At 31.6% G+C, this 27,389-nt stretch overlaps 3 protein-coding genes across 3 annotated transcripts; all 3 read left to right on the top strand.

The window, feature by feature from the left end:
- Window positions 1-521: 521 nt before the first annotated feature.
- LOC124913306 lies at window positions 522-12,192 on the top strand. Its single transcript, XM_047453900.1, has 4 exons — window positions 522-856; window positions 1,001-1,250; window positions 1,990-2,149; window positions 12,110-12,192. Exons 1-4 carry the CDS (start codon window positions 522-524, stop codon window positions 12,190-12,192), a joined length of 828 nt encoding a protein of 275 aa, XP_047309856.1.
- A 905-nt stretch (window positions 12,193-13,097) lies between these two features.
- On the top strand, window positions 13,098-13,708 carry LOC124913305 (BTB/POZ domain-containing protein POB1-like). The gene is made up of 2 exons (XM_047453899.1): window positions 13,098-13,522; window positions 13,615-13,708. Exons 1-2 carry the CDS (start codon window positions 13,098-13,100, stop codon window positions 13,706-13,708), a joined length of 519 nt encoding a protein of 172 aa, XP_047309855.1.
- Window positions 13,709-20,346: 6,638 nt separating this feature from the next.
- Window positions 20,347-21,279, top strand: LOC124913304 (COP1-interactive protein 1-like). Its single transcript, XM_047453898.1, has one exon. It carries the CDS (start codon window positions 20,347-20,349, stop codon window positions 21,277-21,279), a length of 933 nt encoding a protein of 310 aa, XP_047309854.1.
- The last annotated feature ends 6,110 nt before the right edge of the window (window positions 21,280-27,389 follow it).

Here is a 27,389-nt window from a genome sequence, read left to right as displayed (position 1 = left end):
ACTAGATTAGTGCTAATTTGGTGTGTGTGTTGTAAGTGATTTACCGTTAGCCGGACCCCGGTCCTCTATCGGTGATCCTGTACCTAACAAGTGGTATTAGAGTAGGAATCTTAACAATCAAGCAACCGGAAACGCTGACAAACATGACTCACAACGAAAAACCCCCGATGCTAAATATTGAGGTGTTTGTCAACTGGAAGGTTCAGATGTACCTACATCTGATCACTATGGATGAAGAAATGAACTCCATTATGAAAGAAGGTCCGATAAAGATTGAGAAGGAGATCGGTGCATGGACGGCTGAAGACAGAAGGAGAAACGACCTGGACAACTATTGCAAGAGACACATCTTCAAATCTCTGGACAACAACACTTTCGGTAAAGTCAGAGATTATCAAATTGCAAAGGAAGCCTGAGAAACTATCATTCGGCTCCATGAGGCAAACGAAAGTACAAAGGAAAATAAAATTCTGGTGGCAACTCAGAAGTATGAGAACATCAGAATTAAGTCCGGAGAAAACATGAAGAAATTTAGTGATCGATTCACTAGTGTGGTAAATGAGCTATATACAATTGGAAAAATATACGATAATCGGGAAATAATTGTTAGGGCATTGAGATTTTTGCCAAGTGCATGGGATATAAAGATCATGGTAATGCGAGAGTCAAGTAATCTCGGGCAGATGAAACTGCATGATGTATTAGAGGATTTGAAAGCGTACGAGTTTGAGATGAAGTCTCGAATCGAAGATGAAGCTTCAACCTCAACCGCAACTAAAGCTTTAGTGACATTGGTGGAACTACCGGCTCATGTATCAGCCGATCCGACACCAATCAAGAACCCTAAATCAGATCTGCGATGATGTGATGGCCATGCTGGCAAAGAAATTCGGAAGAGTAATGAAAAAAATCAACCATCGAACAACCAAAACTACAACTATGATTACAATGACAAATCAAATGTAAGATGCTATAATTATAACGCTTTTGGTCATTTCAGGTCGGAATGCAGAAGATCGAGACGAGACGACCGAAAACCGGCAAACAACTACCAGAGGGGCGATAACCAACAAAACGGTGAAGGAAAAGAGACTCAAAAAGCACTAATAGCTTCCGACGGTAGAAGTGAGTGGGCTTACTCCGACAGTGATGAAGACGGAGTCACTTGCCTCATGGCTAAGGAAGAAGAGATACCCAACTTTCAAGAGGAATTCGATTTCTCAAGTGAAGAATTCACTAAAGAGAATCTGGTTAGTGCACTCAACGACATGGTTGCTGAGTTCAAAAACCTATCCATTATATTACTGATCCAGTCAAACGTTAAAACCTGAGAGTCAAGTGGAACCATCGGCGAGCCGAGTGGAACCAAGATATATGAACCGATTGAATCATCCTTTAAGAATGAGAAACTCAAAGAGAAAGTTGAATCGTTAACCGAAGAAAATGAAAGAACAAAATATGTCATGAATTCTTGGAAGAAATCCAGTGAAGGTGTTAGCTAGATGTCTACATACCAAAGACATCCCAAATGCATGTTTGGGCTCGGCTACATGGGTAACAAATCGACTAACCGAAAACCTTCCAACGGGATGAAACTCAACAAAGGAAATCTTCCATTCGTAAGATTTGTCAAAAGCTCTTCAACCGACAATGGGGCAGACCATGATTCAAAATCAGACAAAGAAATAAAATATGTAGGACCAACTAACTCGGCTAAATGGCTTCATCCTGAGAGAAAGAAAGACAACCGGCCAGTATAGAAGCAAACTGATACACGCTCATGTAGAACTAACCGACAATCACCACCACGACACAATGAGGTATTTTTAGACAGACAAAGAGATGTCAAGCCGAGTACCAGTAAAACAATTAGAACTAACACTTGGGAAGTCATCCGACTTATTAAAGTATGGATCCCTAAGAGACTAATCAATCACGGACCCAAGTAAACGTGGGTACCAAATTGGTGTAAATATGTAATTTTTGCAGGTCAGGAGGAGCAAGCGGTTAGGAAATTCAGAATGGTATCTGGATAGCGGGTGTTCCAGACATATGACCGGAAACAATGGACTACTAACCGACATTGTATATGAAGTCGGTGCAATGATCACTTTCGGTGACAATTCTAAAGGTAGAGCCGTGGGCAAGGGTAAGATTGTCCTTGGCAACCTATCTATAAATAATTTACTGTTATTTGAAAACTTGCATTTTAATTTGCTAAGTATTAGTCAAATGTGTGACATATGATATACGATTGAGTTTCATAAGCATGCATGTTTGGTTAAGAACTCTCATGTTCCATAAACAAATAATCAGCACCTCTAAAATATTCGAGATAAAGTTCAGTAAGGCGGATGAGCGAACATCAATTGGGAGAATGAATTTCTTGGATGAAAATATGATATGCAACCAAAAAATTCTGTATAAATTCTAAAAAACGATTTTCATCTCTTACATAATCAAATCAACAACATAACAGATTTCCCATGGTATGAAGGAAGCTAAGTATAGGCCTTGTCTGTAGGCGGAATAGAGTACGCCTTAGGCAAAACATTAAAATTCAAAATTGAGAAAAAAATTAATAATAAACAAAAACTATTAACAAACAAAAAATAACTCTATTATAATGATGAAGATAAGTACGTAATGAGGCCCCTTTTCCTCTCCACCTACCATATCTATCAAATAACATATGCTCATTCATATTAAATATTGTGATAGAGTACAATTGACAAAATTTGTTAACTTGGTCCAAAATATCATTCTATCTTCTCTAAAGTTTTGACCATAGAGTAGTTAAACTTAAAACAGAAAAATAATTCACTTCAAATTCCTAAGCCCTAAATCACTAATTGAAATTGATTATCACTTACCCTAAAGCCAAAACCTTAAATGGCTAAATCCTTAATCCAATGTTATTGCTGGACTATTTAAATATGAAATACCTGAAAATAATAAGGCATCGAATTACATTCACTGTGTCAGATTACGAATAGCTAAAGGCTGAAGCGGTAAATAAGATCACTAGTTGTTGAGTACTGAATTGGTTAATGGTGAGGAGTCTCTAGACTGACAAACTAAAATCTTCACTGAGGACTGAAGAATAGAATAGAATTAACGAAACTAATATAGTTTAGGAATTTTTAGACTTTTAAGTTTGAAATTTAGTTTAAGAGTTTAATATAATATTATATTATATATAACATCTGTTTGGGATGCGTGGGGGGCTGGAGCCCACCACAGTCCACCCTTTTCGTCCGCCCCTACATATAATTTAATTATTTATTTTATTTTTATAAATTTTAAATAAAAAATATTTTAATAATTTAATCTATTTATTCCAAAAAATATCACATTTTCATCAAAAATACATCTTTCAAATACCTCAAGTAACTCCACGCCAAATAAGCTCAAGCTAAGTAAATATAGAATGAATAATTATTTTTAAAAATGATTAATTATTTGAAAAGACAATAACTTTTGGATGGGTCAATTTAATGGGGTATCTTTATGTTTGAATTCATGCTTATCTGAATTAGTGTTTTGTTATACACATGTCTTTTCTTGTGCTAATTTATATCTCTTTGTTGCAAAAATAGAAAAATAAATTACAGACCTTTTTTAAAAGATGATAAAGCAAATTACAATAATTTAGTTGAAGAATACAAACTAAACACTACCATATGCTGCATTTGCTTTATGATAAGAATCATCTAATGATAATGAAGAACAGTGAGCAAGGAGATGCATGTTTTAGTTCTTATAAAGAAGATTGAAGAGACAAAGAGCAATTAAATATCCAAAATTGAAATCTTAATGACACATTCCAACTGCCTTCAACTTAAGATGAACAAAATGACTTCAAATAACATTGAAGTTTCAAGCTTAGTAAACAACCCAAGCATCCAATCCAACTCCAACACCAATGAGAGTATGATACAAGAACTGGTTGTTTAAGAACAATGAACAATCGTCTATAAATTACTATATTCGAAATGGAGAAGGAGAATAGGAAAATAGTGAGTCAACAAAACAACATCATACAAAAGTTAACCGACGAGAAAAAGAAAGTGAAACAAATAGTGGAGAAGAAGATCAACAAGACAACTGATGAGATACATAAGACTTTAGAAGATCGAATTCGAATGATGAGCAGGAGAATAAAGGTGGCAAAATAGCTTCATATTGAGAACAAGGAAGTCTACATGAAAACAAGAGGCAAGTACTCGAAAGAGAAGACTGACATGATAATTATTAAGGACATGATGAAGGAACTAAACAGGGTGGGAGTTAAGTTCGAGGAATTCAACGATGATATTTTGAAGAGGGTTTCGACATTTTTTTGTTTGGCTGTGTTTGCGAAGGAATGGGCTATGAAGAAAGGAATGGAGGAGAAGGAATATGAAGAAGAGATAATGGAATTAAGGGAGAGAGTGAAGTAAATGGAGAAGGTTGTGAATGAGAAGGAAGAAGAGATTGCTATGATTGGGGAGGAGAAGAAGGAGGCTATTAGACAGTTATGAGTTTGGATTGATTATCATTGAAACAATAGAATGAGTTACTTGAAAGAAATTGTCTCAAGAAATCGTCCAAACTTTAGGATTTAGCGAATTCGGAAGAGCTCAAGTATGATTATGATTTTTTGCAGGGAATGAATGAGAGGCGCTTCTATTTAAAACAAATAATTCTTAAAACAGTATAGAAAACTTGGATTTTGAATTAAGAAATTTAATATTGTTCAAGATTTGGTTAATCAAAACTATATTAGCAATCTCTAATAAGCTTATGAAACAGGAATAAACTTATGGCTCTAATGTTATTTTTTTCCTTTGTACTATTTTTATTTATTTAATCTTCAATTATATTAGTAGACAAATGGGTATTGAAAATTATGTTTAGAAGTTATAGATTTGTTAGCTTTATAAATGTTTGAATTTTGAAGATATAATTCAATATTCTTAAATATTTATTAAATATGTTTCATATAATCAATTCTAGACACCTATAATGAGTTATGAAAAAGATATTGAAAAAAGATTGACTTACAAAATATATTTTGGTTATATGATATATTGGCATTCTTTGCTTATAAGAAATTATTAACAAAAATGAGTAAAATATTTCATAATTTAAAGCGTTATATATTTTGAAGATAAATAATAGTATTTTGTTATTTTAGTTAAATTCAATTATTTTGAAGATTTTATTAAATATTGTTCATCTATATATATCAACTGAGAAAATGATTGATTTACAAAAATTAATCCCTTTCAAGGTTGATATGATGTATCTAGTTTTTTTTTTTTTTCACATAATCAATCATTAATAAAATTTGTAAAATATTTAATAATTAAAAATGTTATATATTTTGAAGGTAAATAAAGTTATTTTGTTATTCTAGTTTATGATTTAGATAATATGATGGAATTTGGATTAAATTCATGTTTTTTTTATCTGAAATCTGGTTATTTTCAAAAATTATGTTTGGTTTGGAGTATTTATAAATGAGTTATTATTTTCGTTAGAATGAGAGTTAGTTTGATATTGAGTTATTTGAATTTAAAAAAAATAACATCTTAATCACATCAGGTATATTCTTAATCATCAAATTACTTAATTCATATAATTTAAAATAATAAAATATATTTGCTTTATTTTTATAAATTTTAAATATGAAAAGTCAATTTAATAATTTAATCTAAATAATAATAAAAAACTCACATTTTTATTAAATAAAATTTTGATTTCATACCTTTCAAAAAATTCTAGAACAAACAAGCTTGAAATATATAGCTTATCCGACACTTTCATTTTTAAGGTCGAGCCTCCGTATTGGCAATTTTCCCTAACCATCAATGGCGAGTCGAGATAGATTATTAGTATTGTCTAATATTTAGGTAAGGTACAAGTATTTGGTTATATAAGTATCGTCTTCTATTAGAAACATTGTTTGAATCTTATTATTAAAACAATTTAGATTTGTAACAATTTAGATTCCAATTGGCACTAAAAATGTCGTATCCCGCTCTTCCTTTTTATTGATAGCAAAAGAAGGTCCTTCTAATTAGCGTGCTTAACCCAGAAAATCCAATCTTTTCTATCTATCTTTAGAAGTAGGGAGAGAGAATGTAAATATGAGCTTTAAATTTTCCAACGAAACTAAGCACTTTTTTCTTACACCGTGCATTGACCATAGTATACTTCTATTCGCATTGACCTTAGAAAGTTTCTTTCCAATCTCGGGATACCACCTAAATAACTGCAGTTAGAGAGTCAAATAGGTCAGAAAGAAACCGTGTGCTGTCATTAACTCTAAATAATGGGCAAGATTTGTCGCCCAAAGAGAGTGGCTACATTGACAGTGAATGATTATTTTCTCGAAAAATATTGAACCAAATACAATTTATAAAATTATCGTATCAAAAACCGAACGTGAATAACTATGATCTTATCTTTTCTTCTAAGTAAATTATTGAGATTCAAGTATATAGTTACTTATTAGGGTAACTCAAGCAGAAATAGTCGATATTAAATTTTGAACTCCAATTAACTTAAGAGATGAAATATCACTCAAATAGCAGTAGACGATGATTAAGTTTTGAACTCCAATTAACTTAAGAGATCCAATATCACAATTCGATTTTCATTCAAAACGTTTTATGTTGAAAGATTGGCATACCTATATTAATAAAATAAAAGCTCCAAAATATAGGGTGAACCAAAAATGATAGTAGATTGAAATCCATGGATAATTATCACTATCTTTTTTTTGAACTCTTGTTTATTTGCACTAAACACCAAAAGATTAAGACCCGACAAGAAATGGTCCATTTAATTAAAAAATTGTTTAAGCACAATGATAAAAGCATAACATGAAAAAATTATGCATAAATTGAATACATTAGAATAATTAATTGACTTGAAAATCTTTAAAAAGAGCAATAAGATTTCCACACGAATCCACATGTTTTCCGGATCCAATCTCTGACATCGCTATGATAATGACATTATGAATAATCTTTAACGGCCTATTATCATTGTTAAAAATTCTTCGATTTCTTTCCATCAAGATAATCCACCAAAAAATAATAGGAATAGCGACTCATCTTCTAAGTCTCACATTTTTAGTCTCCCCAATCCATGTCTCCCAATAGTCACTAACAGTTTCCGGCATAACCCATTGTATTCTAGTCATATTCCATAAAATACTTCATATATTTGCAACAACGTGACAATGTAAAAGTAGATGAGAAACTGTCTCAAACTCTTTCTAACACATACAACAACGACTCATAATAATCATGTATTTTTTCATACATCTATCATCAGTAAGAATTGTTGAGTTATGGAGCCTACACTTATAATATACTATATATTGTTAGTTAGAGTTTATTGGGTTTGTATTTGGTTTTGGGCTTGGTTCTGACTAACAGTTATTTAAGTTTATTACTTGAATATTTACCCTATAAATATGTGATTATTAAGGATTTACATAAGTTAGACATAATTCTAGAGAAATAAAGTGTGAGACAAAAACTCTGTATTCCTTCTTTGAAATCTGGTGACGGTTTAAGTGGACCTAGCTCATTTTAAGTGAACCACTATAAATTTGTGTCTTCTTGTGTTCTTCTTTCTTGAGTATTTTACAGATCGTTTCGGTCATATTTGGGAGATACAAATTCTAACAACTCGTATCAGAACAGTTAGGCTAGATCTGAGCATTAGAAATGATAGCAAGCGAGAGCAGTATAGGACATGGGATTGGAAGATTCGATGAGACATATTATGCCTTTTGGAGAATGCAGATTGAAGATTATCTCTATGGAAAGAAGCTTCATGTTCTTTTGAGTGAGAAACCAGAGAAGATGAATGAAGCTGAATGAAAACTCCTTGATAGACAGGTTTTGGGAGTTTTCCAATTGACGCTAGCCAAGACGGTTGCTCACAATGTAGTAAAGGAGAATACCACCATGGTTCTGATGATAGATCTTTCTGATATGTATGAGAAACCATATGCTAACAACAAGGTACATCTAATGAAAAGACTCTTTTACTTAAGAATGGTTGATAGTATTTCTGTTATTACTCATTTGAATGAATTCAATACAATTGTGAATCAATTGCTATATGTTGAGATTGATTTTGGGGATGAAATTAGTGCCCTGATTTTGTTAGCATCTCTACCAAATAGTTGAGAACCTATGAGGGAAGCAATTAGTAATTCAGTTGGAAATGTTAAACTAAAGTTTGATGAAGTTAGAGATCGTATTCTTGCTAAAGAGGTTCGTAAAATTGATTCTAGTGAAACGTTCAATGGTTCTAATATGAATGTGGAAAACAGGGACAAAGGTAATAATATAAATTTCAATCGAGGTAAGAGCAGATTTATGTCGAGGAGCATGAGGAGTCAGTCCAAGTCTGGGTAGATATTTCAGTGCTGGAATTGTGGTAAACAGAGTCATTTAAAGAGGAACTCAAAAGCACTGAAGAAAAAACGGTGATGATAAAAATGATGCAGCCAACGTTGTTATAGAATCTGTTTTTGATGCGTTACTTCTATCTGTTGATAGCCTAATAGATTTATGGGTTTTGGACTCGGGAACGTCTTTCCACACCACTACTCACAATGAATTAATGGAGAATTATGTGGCTAGAAACTGGGGGAAAATTTATCTCACACATGGTGAGCCACTGGATATTGTTGGCATGGGGGACATCAAATTGAAGATGACAAATGGTTCTGTTAGGAAGTTTAATAAGGTGAGACACATTCAAGTTTTAATGCGCAATCTGATTTTTATTACACAGCTTGATGAAGAAGGTCACAATTTCAGTTTTGAAAATGGTGCATGGAAGGTAACTAAAAGAGAAATAGTTGTTGCTCGAGGTCACAAAACTGGAACGTTATACATGACTTCAACTTGTAGAGAAACGGTTTCTACTATAGTTAATGACTTGAAGAACAATGAGCTGTGACATTGCAGGTTGGGCCATATGAGCGAAAAATGGATGAAAATTCTTTTGAATAATGGACAGATTCCAGAACTGAAATCTGTTGAACATCAGTTATGTGAAAACTGTATTCTTGGAAAACCAAAACGGGTGAGTTTCTTAAAAATTGGGAAGGAGCTCAAGAAAGAAAGGATAGAGTTGGTACACACTGATGTGTGGGTACCTACACTTGTTTTTTCTATTGATGGATCACAATACTACGTGACGTTTATAGATAATTCAACAAAAAAGGTATGGGTAAATTTTATGAAGCACAAGTCTAAAGTATTTGTTATTTTCAAGATATATAAGGTATTGGTTTAAAATGAAACAAATCAAAAAGTTAAGTGCTTGAGATCCGACAATGGAGGTGAATATATCAATTCAGATTTCAAAAGTATTGTGATGTGAATGGGATCAGTATAGTGAAAGCTGTTTCCTGAACGCCTCAAGAGAATGGAGTAGCTGAACGGATGAATCGAACATTGAACGAACGTGCTAGGAGCATGATATTAAATGTAGGGCTGCCTAAAACCTTATGAACATAAGCTATCAATATTGTTGCCTATTTAATAAACAGTGGACCATCTGTTCCTCTTGAATTCAGAATACCTGAAGAAGTCTGGAGCAATAAAAAGGGTAAACATTTCTTATTTGAAAGTGTTTGGTTGTTTATCATATGTTCATATTAATTAATATGATAGGAGTAATCTTGATCCAAAGTCTAATAAATGTTTTTTCATTGGTTATGGTGATATTGAGTTTGGTTATCGTTTCTAGGATAATCAAAATTGGAAGATCATTCGTAGCAGAAATGTTATCTTCAATGAATAGGTTATCCACAAAGATTATGTTGGAAAGACATTAGATGGTGATTCTAATCTAGAAGAGACTGGTACAGTTGATTTGAGAGATTTTTCAGTTGAATATATATCGACTCTCATAGAGACCATGAGAGCTCTCACTTTCCCCTATACCCATTCTACCCATAATATCAAAAAGAAACTCTCACTTAACATGATCATATGCTTTCTCGATATTGAGTTTGACAAAAACACATTTATCGCCTTAGAGTTAGCCGAATCAATACACTAATTGGCAATTAGTGCCGCATAAAAAATTTGACGTTCTTTGATAAAATACATCTGATTTCCAGAGATAACCGTACTCAAAATTCCATGCATCCTAATTACCAAACATTTTGAGTTAATTTTATAAAATGATGTAACCAAACTGATAAGATAAATTTTTTAACCTGGTAGTTCCAGTCTTACGAATTAGGACAATCAACAACATATACATGAATTTATAAAAACAGTTTTTGAAGAATTATTTGATTTTCTTTTAATATTAGATTTGTTCGAGATTATTTGAAAAGTATCGTACATAAATTTTTTTTATCAACCACCATTGCAGATAATGTTGGTTCTTGAACTCTTTCCCGCGACTATTAGGGTTTCACTTTCTCTTCTTCTCCATGTCTATCGGCTTTATGATCTAAGTAACACTAATCCGCATTCCCTCGAATTCCTATGGCCGTGAATTTCTTCTCTAGAAGTCGCTGCCCTTTGTCATTCATCGAATCAAACTTTGCCTTTGCTTTTAAGGATAAAAAAATTTCCGATCGTATGCTCCGTATTGAAATCACCACCGATCTTCCTGAGACTAAATCGAAGGACAAGAATCTAAGAAGCTTAATCAGTTGGATCGGTGACGACAATATGATGAAGGAAACTTCATTGAAAGATGATGGTAGGTTTGCATTTGAATTCTACTAAACATCAATATATTAAGACACTCCTATAATATGTTTCGCTTCAAATTCTACTAGATGCAAACTCTTGGTATTTACTATTTATTTAAGGAAATGTATTCTTATTTTTGAAGAAGTTATTGCTGATGTATGAACAAGTTCAAGTTCAATACAAGAAGAACAAATGTGGTTACAGATGCATAAGTCGTGGATTTTTCAAATTAGAGAAGTTGCATAGTGTTTCATATTGATTCCAAATGTTAACTTTTGATGAAATGATCATAGAATACATTTCAAATACCTGATGGGGAGGATTTGAACTTGTTGACCCATTGTTAACCATCTCATTTGGGTAAGCATTCAACTCATGTTGTTAAACTAACTTTGTAGTTTTTATAACTTTTTGCAAAATCTGTAGATATGTCTCTTTCCTTTTTGTCTAAGATACCCGAATTGTTGTTCATATATCAAGGATGAATTTGGAATTGGTTGTTTGACAAGATTATTTCATTTAAAAAATCTATCTAGTGGTTTAGCCATTACCCTTAGACAACTAATTCTTAGAATCCATGTATCAGGTAAATATAGGTCTTTGTTCTCATATGGTCACTACTCATTGGTTTCATTTGGAAAAACTTTTGTATATGAGAAAAACCGCCAATGGATTTTAAGTGCATTTCCTGTTAGAATTAGACTTATTTTAAATTAAAAGACTATTTCTTTATGCATGTTTCTGATTTCTAATTAGTGGGTCTAATTTTAGAGGGCGTAGTTTTTCTTTACTATTTCTTAGACAGTCTATTCTTGCTTTTATTCGGTTAGTGGCTTTATTGGTTGTGAGTTGAAAGGCTTTAAAGCCTTACATTACAGTTTATGAGATAATCAGTTTTATAAAGGTTTTCTCATACATTTTCAAACACTTTTGACATAAAAGGTGTGGCTAATGGATACACTATAATCACAACCTTCAATCACCTTCTGTCGACGATCCAATCTTATAATTACATTGAAATCTTTTCTTTTTATAGTTTTTTTTGGGTACATTTTGTTTCCAAACAAAATCTCATTCAAAATCTCATTCGGATCCAAACCCAGATGAGAAAACATAGGAATTGATGTTTTCAAATGAAACCAATATATTTGACAAATTTGAGTTTGACTGTTTTTGGGACATGTTACATTGGCCTTGTTTGATAAAGGGTTAATCCAAATAACTCTTTATCTCATTATCAATCAAATCACTTGATGATTCAAATTATCAACTTAAAGTAACCCAAAATGATCTATTTTTAGTATTTGTGTTACCGTATTTGCCTAATTAAGGATATTGTCTCTACTTAACTGTCATGTTTCTATGTGGAACAGAAGAAGCTGCTTTAATGGACCTTTTGAGATTTATGTACAATATCACTTTGTCAACAAATTCAATACATGGCTTGCTGGACTAATAGCGGCTGATAAATACAAAGTTTCTTCCTGCATTAGATATTGTACAAAGATGCTGTTGAACGGGCTTATAACGTGTGAATCATCCTTGATCTATCTCGGTCGTATTTCCTCTATTGGAATGGTCGATGAAGTTCGGCCACTAGCCGGTGCAGCTGAGAAGCATCTTGTTATGCACTTTACCAACTTTATGAAATGAGTATATATTGACTGGAAATACAAAAACAATTAAACAAAAAACAAGAAATCTTTGATGCTTCAAGGTTTTTTGAACTTGATTTTTTTAACAAAATAAATCTTGTTTGATGTATAAAGTGCCCTATTTGGGTAAAATGAAAACAATATTATAAAAGATAAAATAAGGGTATTTTGGTTCTTTTTGCTGATGATTTGAATGAATGCGATGGAATGTGTGGTTGATACTAGTGTTTATTTGGTTTAAATCCAATCTAGGTTTAATCTTAGGCATTGTTTGGATTGTGTTATTTGAATAATTTTCAAATAACTCATTATCTTTTTATTCATTCTCTCCTCAATTGCATCATTCCAATCATCAATCAAAATTTGTTTAAATAATCAACTTTTCCATGACTCCATCTGAACCCTCGTCAACTGAAATGTTAAACTATCCAAAATACCCTTATCTTCCATTCACAAATGTTTTATATCAAAATAACTCAAGATCCAACATGTCCCAAATATTACATTTTGCAGATATCGACAAGATTTATTGGAAATGCCTTTAGTCGGTATCGAGGCAGTTCTCTCAATCGACGTTCTCTGATTACCAACCGAGAATGCAGTTTACGAATTCCTACTTAATTGGGTGTCGATTCATTATTGAAAACTAGACGAACGTCACATGATCATGAGTACGCGACTGTGTAAACTCAAGTGTTTTCATTACATGTCGTGCCGAAAGCTGAGAAACATTCTGACTTGTGTCGATATCGATTCTTGGGTTTCTCACAAGCTTGTCCGCAATGCTCTCTTTTTCAAGGCCGGGCCTCCATACAAACAACGCGCCCTTTCCACAACTGCTAACTTCTCCGTTGAGAGGAGATATAATTATCATTTGGCTAAGATGGTTGAGTTTAAATCACCTAACCCGCGATGCATTGTTTATATTGACCTCAAATGGGAAGAGTGTGCTTATCTATTATCAAAGCGTCAGAGTTATGTTAAGCTTTTCCCTCTTGATGGTAAAGGCTTCTTCCTATTTGCAAAATTCATTTGTCAAGTGAACTTTTCCTCCTTTGGACTTTTCTTGGGAATGCAAGATAAGGGTTGTTTGTATTCGTCTGTTTCGGTTGAGTACGAGTTTTCAGCTAGGTTGAGTACGAGCAAGAAATTTAGTTGGACATATAAAGGGATATATACTTTTTGGGACAAAAGGTGGTTGGTTGCGAAAATTTGTTTAATAGGACACCACAGACGGTGGATTTCCTAGATGAAGATAGTGTAAATTTCATTGATGGAGTCCTCCAACAAAAAGCAGAGATCATGATCGACAAATGATCAGAGGTATCTCAAGGGAAAACTAACATTCTATTTTTGTTGCTAGTGGATGATAGATCGATTAGTGTAGTGCAATAATATTGTAAAAAATTTAGTGACTCATTGCTTTTTAGAAGAATTTGTGACGACAAATATAGTGATTTACCATTCCATTTTGTCTATTTTTGATTCAAACTATTGTCTCAATGATGAACTAGGTTTGTTTGATGTAGGGATTTTTTCGAAGAAAAAATCTTGTTTGATCTTTTTGATAGTATCCTTAGTCGTCATCAACTCAATTTGATAAGTTTGATAAGATCAACTCAATTCGATATAGGTTTGGTACTTCGATTAACTGAAAATATGTTGGCAAGAACCGTGTCCATAATCTTAGGAAAGACTTCATATGACTTGTCTAACTTCATATGTTAACTTTTCTAATATTTTTTTCATGTAACTTGTTATGGTTCTCATTGTTGGTTGGTGATTGATGCCTTATGATTTTCACAATTGATATTTCTTTTGAGTTTTGTCATGTTTCCTGAGTTTATTTGGTTGGTTTGTTAGTGATCTCATTTTCTTATATGCTTGTAATTCAATTGATTTAGCCATTGTTAAATAATTTATTGGTTTTCAATAAACATTAAATTTGAATTATATAAAAGTAGAAATTCGATATGAGTAACGATAATTACGATAACACACGAAAGATGAATCTAATAATACCCTGATAATGAGACGTAGACAGCATTAATAGTTAGAAACAAAAACAAAGTATGTTTATATTCTATGAACCAAAAATTACAATCACAATATTAAAATAAGAGTGAAGCATCATTGGAAGTGTTTTGGATTATTTTTAATGTTTGATTCATCTTATTAGTTGGTATTTATGTACTTAGACTATCTATTTCTTAGAATACAAAGTATTTTAAAATTGTAGTTTTTATATTATGAAAGTCATCAATGTATATATTATCATGATTTGCTAGACATAACTAGCTTACTAGGTATATATTGCATACAATTATTTTAACTCTTAACTTATATTAATATGTTGAATAATTAAATTTAGGTCTCAATATTTGTAATCAAAGAAAGCCAAGATAATATCATACAAATGTTATGAAACATATTTCTTGTTTATACTATATTCCTACAAACTATTTGTTAGTGTACAAATGGGTATTGAAAACTAAGTTCAAGGGGAATGAACATATTTATTGTCAAACTTGTTAACATGATTATATATTATCTAAAATCTTCATTCATTCCCTTGAAAGACAATAATTTGATAGGATTTAACGAATTAAGAAGAGCTTAAGTATGATATGTCGAACTTTTAAATGAGGGATAAACGAGAGGCACTTCTATTTCAAAACAAATAATTTCGGAAACATTTTAAAAAGCTTGGATTTTGAATTAAGAAATTTAATATTGTTCAAGATTTGGCTAATCTAATAACCTCTAATAAGATTATGAAAAATGAATAAAATGAATTATTTCCAATTATATTATCAAAATCAGAGTGGCACAGCGGAAGTGTGATGGGCGCACAGGTCCCAGGTTCGAAACCTGGCTTTGATATGGTTTTTTATTTTTTTTCCTTTTTACTGTTTTATTTAGTTCATCTTCAATTATATTTAGGTCTCAATATTTTTAATCAAGGTAACTAAGATACAATCATAAAAATATTTTATGAAATATATTTCTTGTATGTTCCTACAAAGTATTTGTTAGTGAACAAATGGATATTGAGAACAATGTAAGAGCAATGTAAGAGCAATGTATATATTTGTTGTTAAACTTGTAAGCACAATTATATCTTATATAATAAATCAACATTCATTCCCACCTAAGACAATAATTCAATAGGATTTTAGAATGGTGTAGAAAGATTTTTAGGAGAAAAAAATCGGTTTTGCTGCAATCGGATGAATTGGAGGCATTTCTATCAGCTTGGATTTTGAAGATGGAAATTCAATATTATTGAATATTTGGTTAATCTAATAATTCTAGCAACCTATAATAAGTTATGAAACAAATGGGTATTGAAAACTATGTTGGGAAGGTATAGATTTGTGAATTCTATAAAAAGTTTGAATTTTGAAGATAGAAAATCAATATTCTTAAAGATTTATTAAATATTTTTCATCTATTCAATTCTAGACACCTTTAATGAATTGTGAAAATGATCTTGAAAAAAGATTGACATACAAAATATATTCTCTTTCAAGGGTTATATGGTATTATTGGCATTCTTTGCCCATAAGAAATTATAAATTAAAATGAGTAAAATATTTCATAATTTTAAATGTTATATATTTTAAACATAAATAAAATTATTTTGTTATTTTAGTTTATGTTTTTGATGATATGATTAAATAAATGACTGACAAGGATAATGGGTAATTTGAATTAAATTTAAGGCTATACCTGAAATTCTGTTTATTTTAAAAAATTATTAGTTTTGAGTTATTTTGGTAAAAGAAGAGCTAGTTTGATAATTATTTGATTTTTTTTAAAAAACAATCTCAATCACATCATATATATTCTCAATAATCAAATTACTTAATTCATAATTTAAGTATTTACTTTATTTTTATAAATTTTAAATATAAAATCTATTTTAATATATAATCTACTTAACCCAAACAAATCTCACATTTTCATCAAATACAGTTTTGATTTCATATCTTTAAAATACATCAAGTAACTCCACAATAAACAAGCTTTGGAAGTAAATATAGAATGCAAATTTATTTAAAAAAATATGATTATTTGAACGATGTGATTAATGATTCAAGAACGTATTATTTGAGATTAAATTCATATCATTCAAGAGATTTTCCGACTTGTCTAGTTATTTATTCTATATGCAGACTATAAGAATAATTGAAATTTCTTTTAGCATGTTAGTTCTTTTAAATATGTCGAAAAGTTTTAACTTTATTCAATTTCAGTAAATAGGCTTCTTTCAAATTTATTTTTGATAATTTTTTTATTTCAAATGAATGGATAATTATAAATATAATAAAATATTAAACATGAATAAACTTTATTATTTACAATTTTATTAACAAAATCGGACTGGTGCACGGTAGCGTGGTGGGCTCATAATCCAATTGTCCCAGGATCAAAATCTGGTTCTAATAATAATTTTTTTTTAATGTTTAATTATTTTTATCTTTAATTACATTTAGTTCTCAATATTTCTAAGGTAAATCCAAGATACAATCATGGACAAATGTATTGAAAACAAAGAAAGGGGATATGTACATATTTGTTGTCAAATTTAGATTTTATAAATTAAGAGGAATGGAGCTGAAGAATGGTGTAGAAAGATTTTTGGGAGATAGAAGAATCAGTTGTGCTGTCATGAGATGACTGAGAGAAACTTCTATCCCAAATCGAATAATTCAGAAGCTTTTTATAAACAATTTGGATTTTAAATATGAAAATTCAATTTTCTTAATTGATTTTTTCTTAAATACAAGATACAATCATACACATGTTATTAAACATATTTCTTTATTTATAGTACACAATATTAATTAGTAGACAAATGAGTATTGAAAATAAAGAAAGGGGATATGTACATATTTATTGTCAAACTTGGATTTTTTAAATTAAGAGGAATGAACTCAAGAATGGTGTAGAGAGATTTTTGGGAGATAGAAGAATCAATTTTCCTTTAAGGAGATGAATGATAAAAACTTATATCCCAAATCGAAGAATTCAGAAGCTTTTTATAAACAATTTGAATTTTAAATATGAAAATTCAATATTTTTAAAAGATTTTATTAAATATTGTTCATCTATATCTATTATAGCAACCTCTAGTAAGCGGTAAGAATGATCTTGAAAAGAAGATTGGTTTACAAAAATTAATCCCTTCCAAGGATTATATGATATATCTAGTCTCTTTTGCACATAAGCAATCATTAATAAAACTAGCATGTATCCCGTTCATTTGCACGAGTAATAATATAAAAAATCGTGAAAGAAATATGACAAAAATTAATCCCTTCCAAGGATTATATGATATATCTAGTCTCTTTTGCACATAAGTAATCATTAATAACACTAGTATGTATCCCGTTCATTTGCACGAGTAATAATATAAAAACCGTGAAAAAAATATGACAGTAAAAATTTTATGGGCGGGTCAACCCACAATCCGACCCAAGTATCCATTTACTCTCACATATATTCAAATTAATCACAGCTCTCAACCCGACAATCCGGACACTTTAAAAATTAAGCATCATTATATATATAAGTAAAATATTTAATAATTTAAAATGTTATATATTTATAAAACGATTTTGCAAATTAAGAGAAATTGGAGCTCAAGAATGATGTAGATTTTTGAGAGGTAGAAGAATCAATTTTGCTGTAATAAGATGAATATAGACACTTCTATACCAAATCAAAGAATTTCGAATTTTTATACCGTTTTGATTTTGAAGATGAAAATTCAATATTCTTAAAGATTTTATTAAATATTGTTCATTTATATCAATTCTAGTAACCTCTAATAAGTTGTGAGAATGTTCTTAAAAAGAAGATTTATTTATAAAAAGTATTTTGTTATTTTAGTTTATGATTTGAATAATATGATGAAATTTGGATTAAATTCAAGGCTTTATCTGAAATCTGGTTATTTTCAAAATTTATTTTTGGTTTTGAAGTATTTAAAAATGAGTTATTTCGGTAAAAATGTCAAAGCTAGTTTGATATTGAGTTATTTGGGTTTAAAAAAAATATATATCTTAATCATAATTATATTCTCAATCATCAAATTACTTAATTCATTTAATTTAAAATACTAAATATATTTATTTTAATTTTATAAATTTTAAATATAAATTGTCATTTTAATAATTTAATCTAAATAATAATAAAAAAACCACACATTTTTATTGAATGAAATTTGATTTTCTACCTTTCAAATAATTATACAACAATATCAAGCTTATCCTTGACACTTTCTTTTCAAAGGTTGAGCTTATGTAGTGTTCCCTAACCATATCTAGATTATTAATTAGTATTGTTTACTATTTCGGTAGGATACAAGTATTCGGTTATAAGTATCTTCGTCTATTAGAAACATGATTTGAATCTTATTATTAAAATAATTTAGATTAGTAACAATTTTTTTTTGTCTTAAATCATAATTGTTTTGTTCGATTTATTTGTTTTATTTCTCATCACTAATGTATACACTTAAAACCTACCGTCTCTTAATTTTTATATTTTTGTACGAATGAAAAATGTTAGCATGACCTACACAGTAATGACGTTCACTTTACATTAGACGTTCTAAGTCAGAATCGAACAAAAACATATAATTTTTTATATATTATATAAAATAAATATTGAATTTTTGTTTTAAATACATTTATATTTAACTATTCAATTTTGTTTAAAATTGATTAAATATTATTTAAAGTATATAAAGAGCTTAAAATATTGAAAAGCTATTTAAAATATTTAATTTATGATAGGGACAAAGTATTAAAAATTAGTTATAACAATCCTCCTATAAAGTTTAAAGTATATAAAGAGCTTAAAATATTATTTGAATAAATTCTAACATCTTTTATAAATAAAGAAATACAATGTTTAGCTGTATTTTCAATCAAACTTAGGGATTGTTTGAGTAAGTTATTTGAAAATAATTAATAATTTGTTTGATCTTGAACTATTTATGGTTTGATTTATTTTAATATAATAATTTAAATATATAAAATTTATTTTAAAATATAATAAATATGACTATAATAATTCAATTTTAATAATTTAAGTAAAATAATTTAAATTTAATTTAATTTTAAAATGTAATTAAAAGTTTATAAAAAATATATTTTAGTTAATAACTTAAATATTAAGTTTATTTATTTGAATAAAATTAAAATAAAAATCTTTAACGGTTGATTAACATCATAATCTACATGATATGACAACTTGAATTCTTACTGTTTTTCTCCATATAAATAAGTAATTAAAAAAATAAAAAAAATAATAAGTAAAAAATATATGTATATATAGATTTAGTTATTTGCTTACTTACATATCATATTTCAGATTTTCCTCTCCTCTCTCTCTCATCGGAGATATAAAGTTTTCAGTTCGCAATTCGCAGGTACACATGAGATTTCTACTTTTTAATCTATTTTCATTACTTGAACGAAAAATCAAATGTATGAAAAGAGACCGTTCTGAGAATAATTTAAATATCAATTTTATTCAGAAAGTATTGAAAACTAATCTCTATTATGGATATGAAAGACATAGAGTTTAATCATTGTTGTTACATGTTTAAATGTTAAAGAAATTCTAATAGTTTGTCTCTTTTTCAAGTTGGGAAATATAGGTTTTCAATTAAACAGATTTTTATGGGATGGATCAATTTAATGGGGTATCTTTTATGTTTGAATTCATATGTTTATTTCAGCTAAATTCTTTTGTATTTTGTTATACACATGTCTTTTCTTGTGCTGATTTTTATATCTCCTTGTTGCAGAAATAGAAAAATAAAGTAATATACCTTTTTAAAAACTCATAAATCAGATTACAAGAAATCGGTGAAGAATCCAAACTAAACACTACCATATATGCTGCATTTTCTTTATGAATAGAATCATCTAAAGAAAATGAAGAACAATGAGCAAGGAGATGTTTCAGTTCTTATAAAGAAGATTGAAGAGACAGAGAGCAATTCAAGATCCAAAATTGAAGCCTTAATGGCACATTCCAACTGCCTTCAACTCAAGAGGAACAAAATGACTTCAAACAGAATCGAAGCTTCAAGCCTAGTAAACAACCCAAACATCCAATCCAACTCCAACACCAACACCAACACCAATACCAACACCAACGAGAGTATGCTACTAGAACTGGATGCATTAAGAACAGAGAACAATTGTCTACACAATACAATATTCAAAATGGAGAAAGAGAATAGGAAAACTGTGAGTCATCAAAACAACATCATAAAAAAGTTAAGCGACGAGAACAAGGAAGTGAAACAACTAGCAGAGCAGAGGATCAACGAGACAGCTGGAGAGTTACATAAAAATTTAGAAGATCAAATCCGAATGATGAGCAGAAGAATAAAGGTGGCAGAACAACTTCATATCGAGAATAAGGAAGTCTACATGAAAACAAGAGACAAGTACTCAAAAGAGAAGCCTGACATGATAATTATTGAGGACATGATGAAGGAACTCAACAGAGTGGGAGTTAAGTACGAGGAATTCAGTGATGATATTATGAAGAGGGTTTCGACATATTCTTGTTGGGATGTGTTTGCGAAGGAATGGGCTAGGAAGAAAGGAATGGAGGAGAAGGAATGGGAAGAAGAGATAATGAAATTAAGGGAGAAGGTGAAGGAAATGGAGAAGGTTGTGAATGAGAAGGAAGAAGAGATTTCTATGATTAAGGAGGAGAAGAAGGAGGCTATTAGACAGTTATGTGTCTGGATTGATTATCATCGAAACAATAAGAGGGGTTACTTGAAGGAAATTGTCTCAAGAAATTGTCGAAACTTCAGGATTTTGCGAAGGAAAAGCTCAAGTATGATGTAGAATTTTGGCAGAGATGAACGACAACGCTTCTATTTCAAAACAAATAATTCTTGAAACATTAAAGAAAGTTTGGAATTTGAATTAAGAAATTTAATATTGTTCAATATTTGGTTAATCTAAACTTATGAAACATGAATAAAATGTATTGTTTACAATTATATTATTAAAATCAGAGCCTGGCTCTAATATTATACCCACATGTCCAAATCGAAGCCTGGCTCTAATATATTTTTTTTTTACTATTTTATTTAGTTCATCTTCAATTATATTTAGGTCTGAATATTTTTAATCAAGGTAACTAAGATACAATCATACAAATGTTATGAAACATATTTATTGTTTATAGTATCTTCCTACAAAGTATTTGTCATACAAATGTTATGAAACATATTTCTTGTGTATATTATGTTCCTACAAAATATTTGTTAGTAGACAAATGGGTATTGAAAACGAAGTTGAGAAGGTGTAGATTTGTGAGTTTTATAGAAAGTTTGAATTTTGAAGATAGAAATTAAATATTCTTAAAAGGTTATTAAATATGTTTCATCTAATCAATTCTAGACACCTCTGATGAGTTATGAGAAAGATCTTGAAAAAAGATTTACTTACTAAATGTATTCTTTTTCAAAGGTTATATGATATAGCTTGCATTCTTTTCCCGTGAGAAATTATTAATAAAAATGAGTAGAATATTTATAATTTTATATTTTAAAGATAAATAAAATTATTTTGTTATTTTACTTTATGTTTTTGAAAGATATGATTAAATAAATGATTACTTCCTCCCAGATTTCTTTAGTAGTAGAGCATGATCTGATTTTTGCGAAAATGTTTCTGTCTAGTTTTGTAGATAGCATCTTTGGCTAGGTTGTCAAGATTATTCTTCCTTCTTTCCAAAGCTGTCCATTCGCTTCTTTATTTTTCGATTTTCATCGGGCCATCGGTGATGACATACCACACGTTATCATTAAAAGCAGCCAGATGTGCCTGCATTCTAATCTTCTATTCATCATAGTCTTCCTCTATAAGCATAGGAGTCATGTTTATCAGAGACATGATTCGAAAAATTGATGTTGCTTGAGAATAAAGATCCTCACTCTGATACCACTTGTTAGGCTCGGGATCCCCGAAGGAGATTGGGGGCCTCGCTAGAACAAATGCTTACACAACACACCGGTTAATACTAACTCGGTTAGAAGTTATTATCGATCTCTATTATACACAAACTCTTGTACGGAAATATTTGTTTCGATTTAAAGCAACGAATAATCAGTTTGGAAGATATAGAAAGAAAAGAACACAAGACACAAAGAATTTTATGAATGTTCGGAGAAAACTCTCCTACATCACCCCTTCTTCTCGACCTCGAGAAGGATACTCTTCTCAACCTTGAGAAGAATATTCACTTGAATATTCAAGTTGGTTACAACAATTAAGTGGACCACTCGAGACTTAATTACTGCTCGGTTTCAATCACTCAACACTTTCACTCTGTTGAATAAACAGATTCTGTCAACTTACAATCCTCACCACTCACACATAATATATGATATAGCAATACACTTGAATTCTAACATAATGTTTTTGAAGGCTGGAATGATATAAATAAGATGCAGGCAAGAGGAGATTGAAATTCAAGTGCTATGTATGTATATCTGTTTTTATCTATCTGTCTTAGTGTGTGTTTTCAGTTGGACTCCATTCTTCTTCAATATAGAGTATGACAACGGACATATATCTTTAATGGATACTTGTAACGGACAAATTTGCTTCATAGGACACTAGTCTTTGTTTAATTGGTTGAGTTTCAGAATTGGTACAACAGAGAATATCATCTTTGATCTTTTCTGTTCTTGATAAGAGAAATCCATTTAATGGAACCTGTTGTACTAAGGACGTTCATTTCAGAAGGTTTGAATAATTTTGGTATATGTGACAGTCTGTCTCAGCTGCTACGTCAGACTGCCCATTCCAGATTGGTAAAACACTTCTTTGCTAGACTGCCCATCACGAAAGTTTAATTCGGAGCTGATATTGATCAGGTAATATAAATCATTTATTCAGATTATCTATTTAATTAAATCGGAGCTCATTTAATGCTGAAGGCATTTAACTAGAGCTCATTTAATATGGAATGCACGCATCATTTAATGCCGAAGACACTCCTCATTAAATACCAAAGTATTAAATACCGGACGATCGATCTCCACTAACATTAAATACCAGACGACCGATCTCCACTATTGGAACATTAAATACCGGACGATCGATCTCCACTAACATTAAATACCAGACGACCGATCTCCACTATTGGAACATTAAATACCGGACGTGCAACCTTTATATAATCGGAACATTAAATTCCAGACACACTTCTGAAAACAGACCGATAGACTGATCTGGAAACAGATCCTGGAAACCGACCAATAAACCGATTTCGCATGCATGTAAACGGTAAACCGATGTCACCTCTATGGAAATTCCGGTAAACCGATGTCTCTTGCATGTAAACGGTAAACTGATATCACCTACGTGGAAGTTTCGGTAAACCGATGTCGCCTACATGTAAATTCCGGTATTTTCTAAGCTTCCCTGAAATAACAAAACTCTAATTATTATTTACAGCAAGTGAGATTCAATCCCCGGTCACCCGTGTTGCAGGAAGGAGTGCTTACAACTGCACTACAACACATTATTGTTATCTTTAAAACAATTAATATACTTGATATGACTTAGCAGTTTAACTTATATATTTATTTAAACTTAGTTTTATTCATTCATTATTAAAGCTTTTCATAAATTCTAACAATTATATTCTAACAGGTTCTTTATCTTGGGAATGAGAAGAAGGGGCCGTGGACGCATCCTTATATTTTTCTTCTTCATTAAGAATATCAGCACATACTTACTGAATTCCTCCTGAAATATCTTCAAAATGTAGAGGTAATTCATTAACTTTGTTAGCAATGTCTTCTATTGTCCTAATAGGGGATGATCGAGGAATACGGGAGTCCGGGATGAAGCATTCTTCCAGAGGAATACCTTCAGAAAATCTTCTTTATCATCTTGTTCCCCCTCAGCAGAGAGAATTTCCCGGAAATAAGCTTCATTTAGAGGTCCCCCCTTTGCTTATAAATCAGGAGACTTATCAACAATCATTGTTGATTCTTCTTCTCCCACCAGAGGTTCTTCTTCAACAAGGGTAGTAGGAGACACCTCAGATGTCTCCTTCTGTTGAATATCAAATAGAAGAGATTCAACAACAACCTTTTCTTCTTCTTCTAGAACTATTTAAGTTTGGCCCAAGACATGAGTCTGTTCAATAGTCTTCAGAGCCTTGAGACGCGTCTCTTCAAAAGAGATGTTTGCCATTTCAACAAGATGGGCAATAACCTGCTCATCTTCTTTTATCCCAAATTGATCAACATCAAAAATCTCCATTGGCTCGTCTTTATTAAATGAATCATGAAATAAACTCAACCCAAAAGACTCTGTACCGTAAGCCTGTTGAAGAATTGTTGTGCAATAATTATTCATGATGAGATTTAACCTCTTCAAAGCATTCTGCTCTGCACGAGAATCCCTGTCGAGCGAGTTGAAGTTGGCTTTTCTCTTTTCAATCATGGGAAGAAGGATATGTCCTATGATGTTGGCCACCACCAGTTCCTTTCGATTGAGCGCTTCAGAAACCACATCAGTCTTATCCCATCTAAAGATTCTTCTTCTTAGTCTTTATAATATTCTTCCATTTTAAGAACATCTCATCGAATTGAGTTTCTAATCTATAGTTCACCCAAGTATCAAAGATGTTGATTTTCTCAACAGTCTTCATTTCCACTTGCTCCATCACAAGGTTGACTATACAGCTAGCTTCAGAAATCTTCTTTGGAGATTCTAAAGCAATCTCCTTTCCCTTCCTAGAACCAAAACTGGTTTATGAGTTGGCAAAAGTTCTCGGTTGACAATTCCTAGAGATCCCCTTGTTGCTCTCATAATTTCAAAAGGGGATTGAGGCTTTGAAAACACCCCTTCTGGAAGGGAAGACATCATGCCCTTTCCTATAACATCATATTTGTTTTCAACAATCCTATCAGAAGGAGGTTTGATATTCGGTAGAGTGGGACCCTGCTCAGATAGTAGAACATCAGCAGGTGTTGGAGCAATAACCTTCTATGTTTCAGTGGTAGTTTCAATATTACCAGCAACCTCAATAGTTGTTGACACTTCGGGCGGACAGGTGAAGAAACCCTATCAACATTTTCAATAGTTGGACCAACTGACTCAACAGTCAGCCCTGCATCTTGTTCCATCATAGGAACATCACAAATGGGCATAGAGTTCAGAGGAGATGAAGAGGTTACCTTAGTGGATTTCTTAGATGCCTTAGACGCACTAGATGCCTTGGACGCCATGGACGCCTTCTTCTGATCGACAGCAGGACCAAATGACTTAGTCGGTTTCTTCAACGGGCTGGGGGATGGAGAAAGTGACGAAATAGGAATGGGGACTATAGGAGAAATACTTTGTCTTGTCCTGGAGTCAACTACTCTAGAATCCTTCTTCAGGGAGCTCTTTTGGCTATTCGTGCTAGCCGCAAACTTTATTACAGATTTGGTTCATTTTGCCCCCGTAGACAGCACGAAAGTAGCATGTCTTTTAGATCGAAGAACCGAATGGCCACTTGTTTATTGGATAGAAGAGCCAGAGACCATATCCTTTGAGAACATCATTCTCGCAAGAGCGCTCTTCATAGAGAAATTAGTGTATATATGACTCGGGTTAATAGCCTCACCCTCGCCCATAGGAACACTCAAATACTTTAATAATCTGCTGAGTTGGACTGAGAAGCCCACACTCTCCCTGTTCTTAGATTAAACTGACTCACATAGATTAGAAAATAGAGTAGATTCCTAGTTAACTTGAATACCTTTTGAAATGGCTGTCATGTAGTCGAAGCGATGCTGACTATACAGGTCGAATGAACCTGCTTTACCTTGGAGTGTCTTCGCTACGATGTCGTTCAAAAGAATAAAATGCGGCTTTAGAGCCTTTTTCTTCCCGTTTAGCCTTATTTCAGAACCATCGTTTGAGAAAACATTCTTCATATCCGAAATAGTTTCAGCTAGTAAAGCTAGATTAAAATTATGACCCTCCGACGGAAGTTCAAGAAACTTCGCATAGACATATTCATTAAAAGAGATAAGTGTTTCGTTCATAGTTGCCTCAATGGATTCTCCGACCACGGTCGCCGTTTTGAAAAACTCTCGGACTTCTTTCTCGTAGAATATGAACGGACTGCCAAGATACTTTCCGAGACTAGAATACTCAAAGGAACGAAACATATCAACAACGTCCTGTTGATCAAGAATGTAAACCGAAGCGAAGTCCACTTACAGAGTGCTGTGACCAAGAGTAATGGGTTTTTTGTTAGCTGATAGGATCGACTTAATCAATAGAGGCGGGGGAAAGGCTATTGATGAAGGCTTAAGAAAAACAGTTTGATATAAATCCCGTTAAGGATTTAAATCACTTTCTATTCTGCACAAACCCTTGCAAACACTTGAAACAGAATCAAGCATGAAAATGTTTACATAGGTTTGAAGCTGGGAACCAAGAATGAAAAGATGACAGAAAGAAAAAAACACAGCAGTTTGTTTATCAGCAGTTTGGTATCATAAGGGGAAGATGAAAACTCATGAATACCTTTAGTAGGAAGTTGGAAGAACATACCGAACATGCTTTCGGTGAAACAGATCATCCAGCCTATAACGATCCCAACAATAAATTTGTCTTGATAGAACTTGTCTGTTTCGAAGAATTCACGAATCATCTGTTCGTGATAGATAGGATGAGGGCTGAGGAATTTTTGCAGCCCGAAGGCTTTTAACCACTTGAACATTTTAACCATTCCAGGAGATTTCAACGTGGATACAGATTTAAAATCCACTTGAAGAGATTTCGGAGAAAAGGATGACATTTCGACTAGATGAACAAGAACTAGTCGATTCGAATTCTAAAGAGAGAGACGAATTTGGAAGAACTCTACCATTTGAGTAAAACCACTCATTAAATATCAAAGACTAACGTGTAGAAAATATCTAATGATCATA

The sequence above is a fragment of the Impatiens glandulifera genome, chromosome 8 (assembly GCF_907164915.1).
Source record: "Impatiens glandulifera chromosome 8, dImpGla2.1, whole genome shotgun sequence".
NCBI lineage: Eukaryota > Viridiplantae > Streptophyta > Magnoliopsida > Ericales > Balsaminaceae > Impatiens > Impatiens glandulifera.
The sequence above is the reverse complement of the archived record's forward strand: the minus strand, read 5'-3'. Positions and strand labels throughout refer to the sequence as shown.

Coding starts and splice junctions, on each gene's coding strand:
- LOC124913306 (XM_047453900.1), top strand. CDS start 522: ATGAAGAAATTTAGTGATCGATTCACTAGTGTGGTAAATGAGCTATAT. Junction 857..1,000: donor AAGAACCCTAAATCAGATCT/GCGATGATGTGA, acceptor TGGTCATTTCAG/GTCGGAATGCAGAAGATCGA. Junction 2,150..12,109: donor AGGTAGAGCCGTGGGCAAGG/GTAAGATTGTCC, acceptor TATGTGGAACAG/AAGAAGCTGCTTTAATGGAC.
- LOC124913305 (XM_047453899.1), top strand. CDS start 13,098: ATGTCGTGCCGAAAGCTGAGAAACATTCTGACTTGTGTCGATATCGAT. Junction 13,523..13,614: donor GAGTACGAGTTTTCAGCTAG/GTTGAGTACGAG, acceptor TTTGTTTAATAG/GACACCACAGACGGTGGATT.
- LOC124913304 (XM_047453898.1), top strand. CDS start 20,347: ATGAAGAACAATGAGCAAGGAGATGTTTCAGTTCTTATAAAGAAGATT.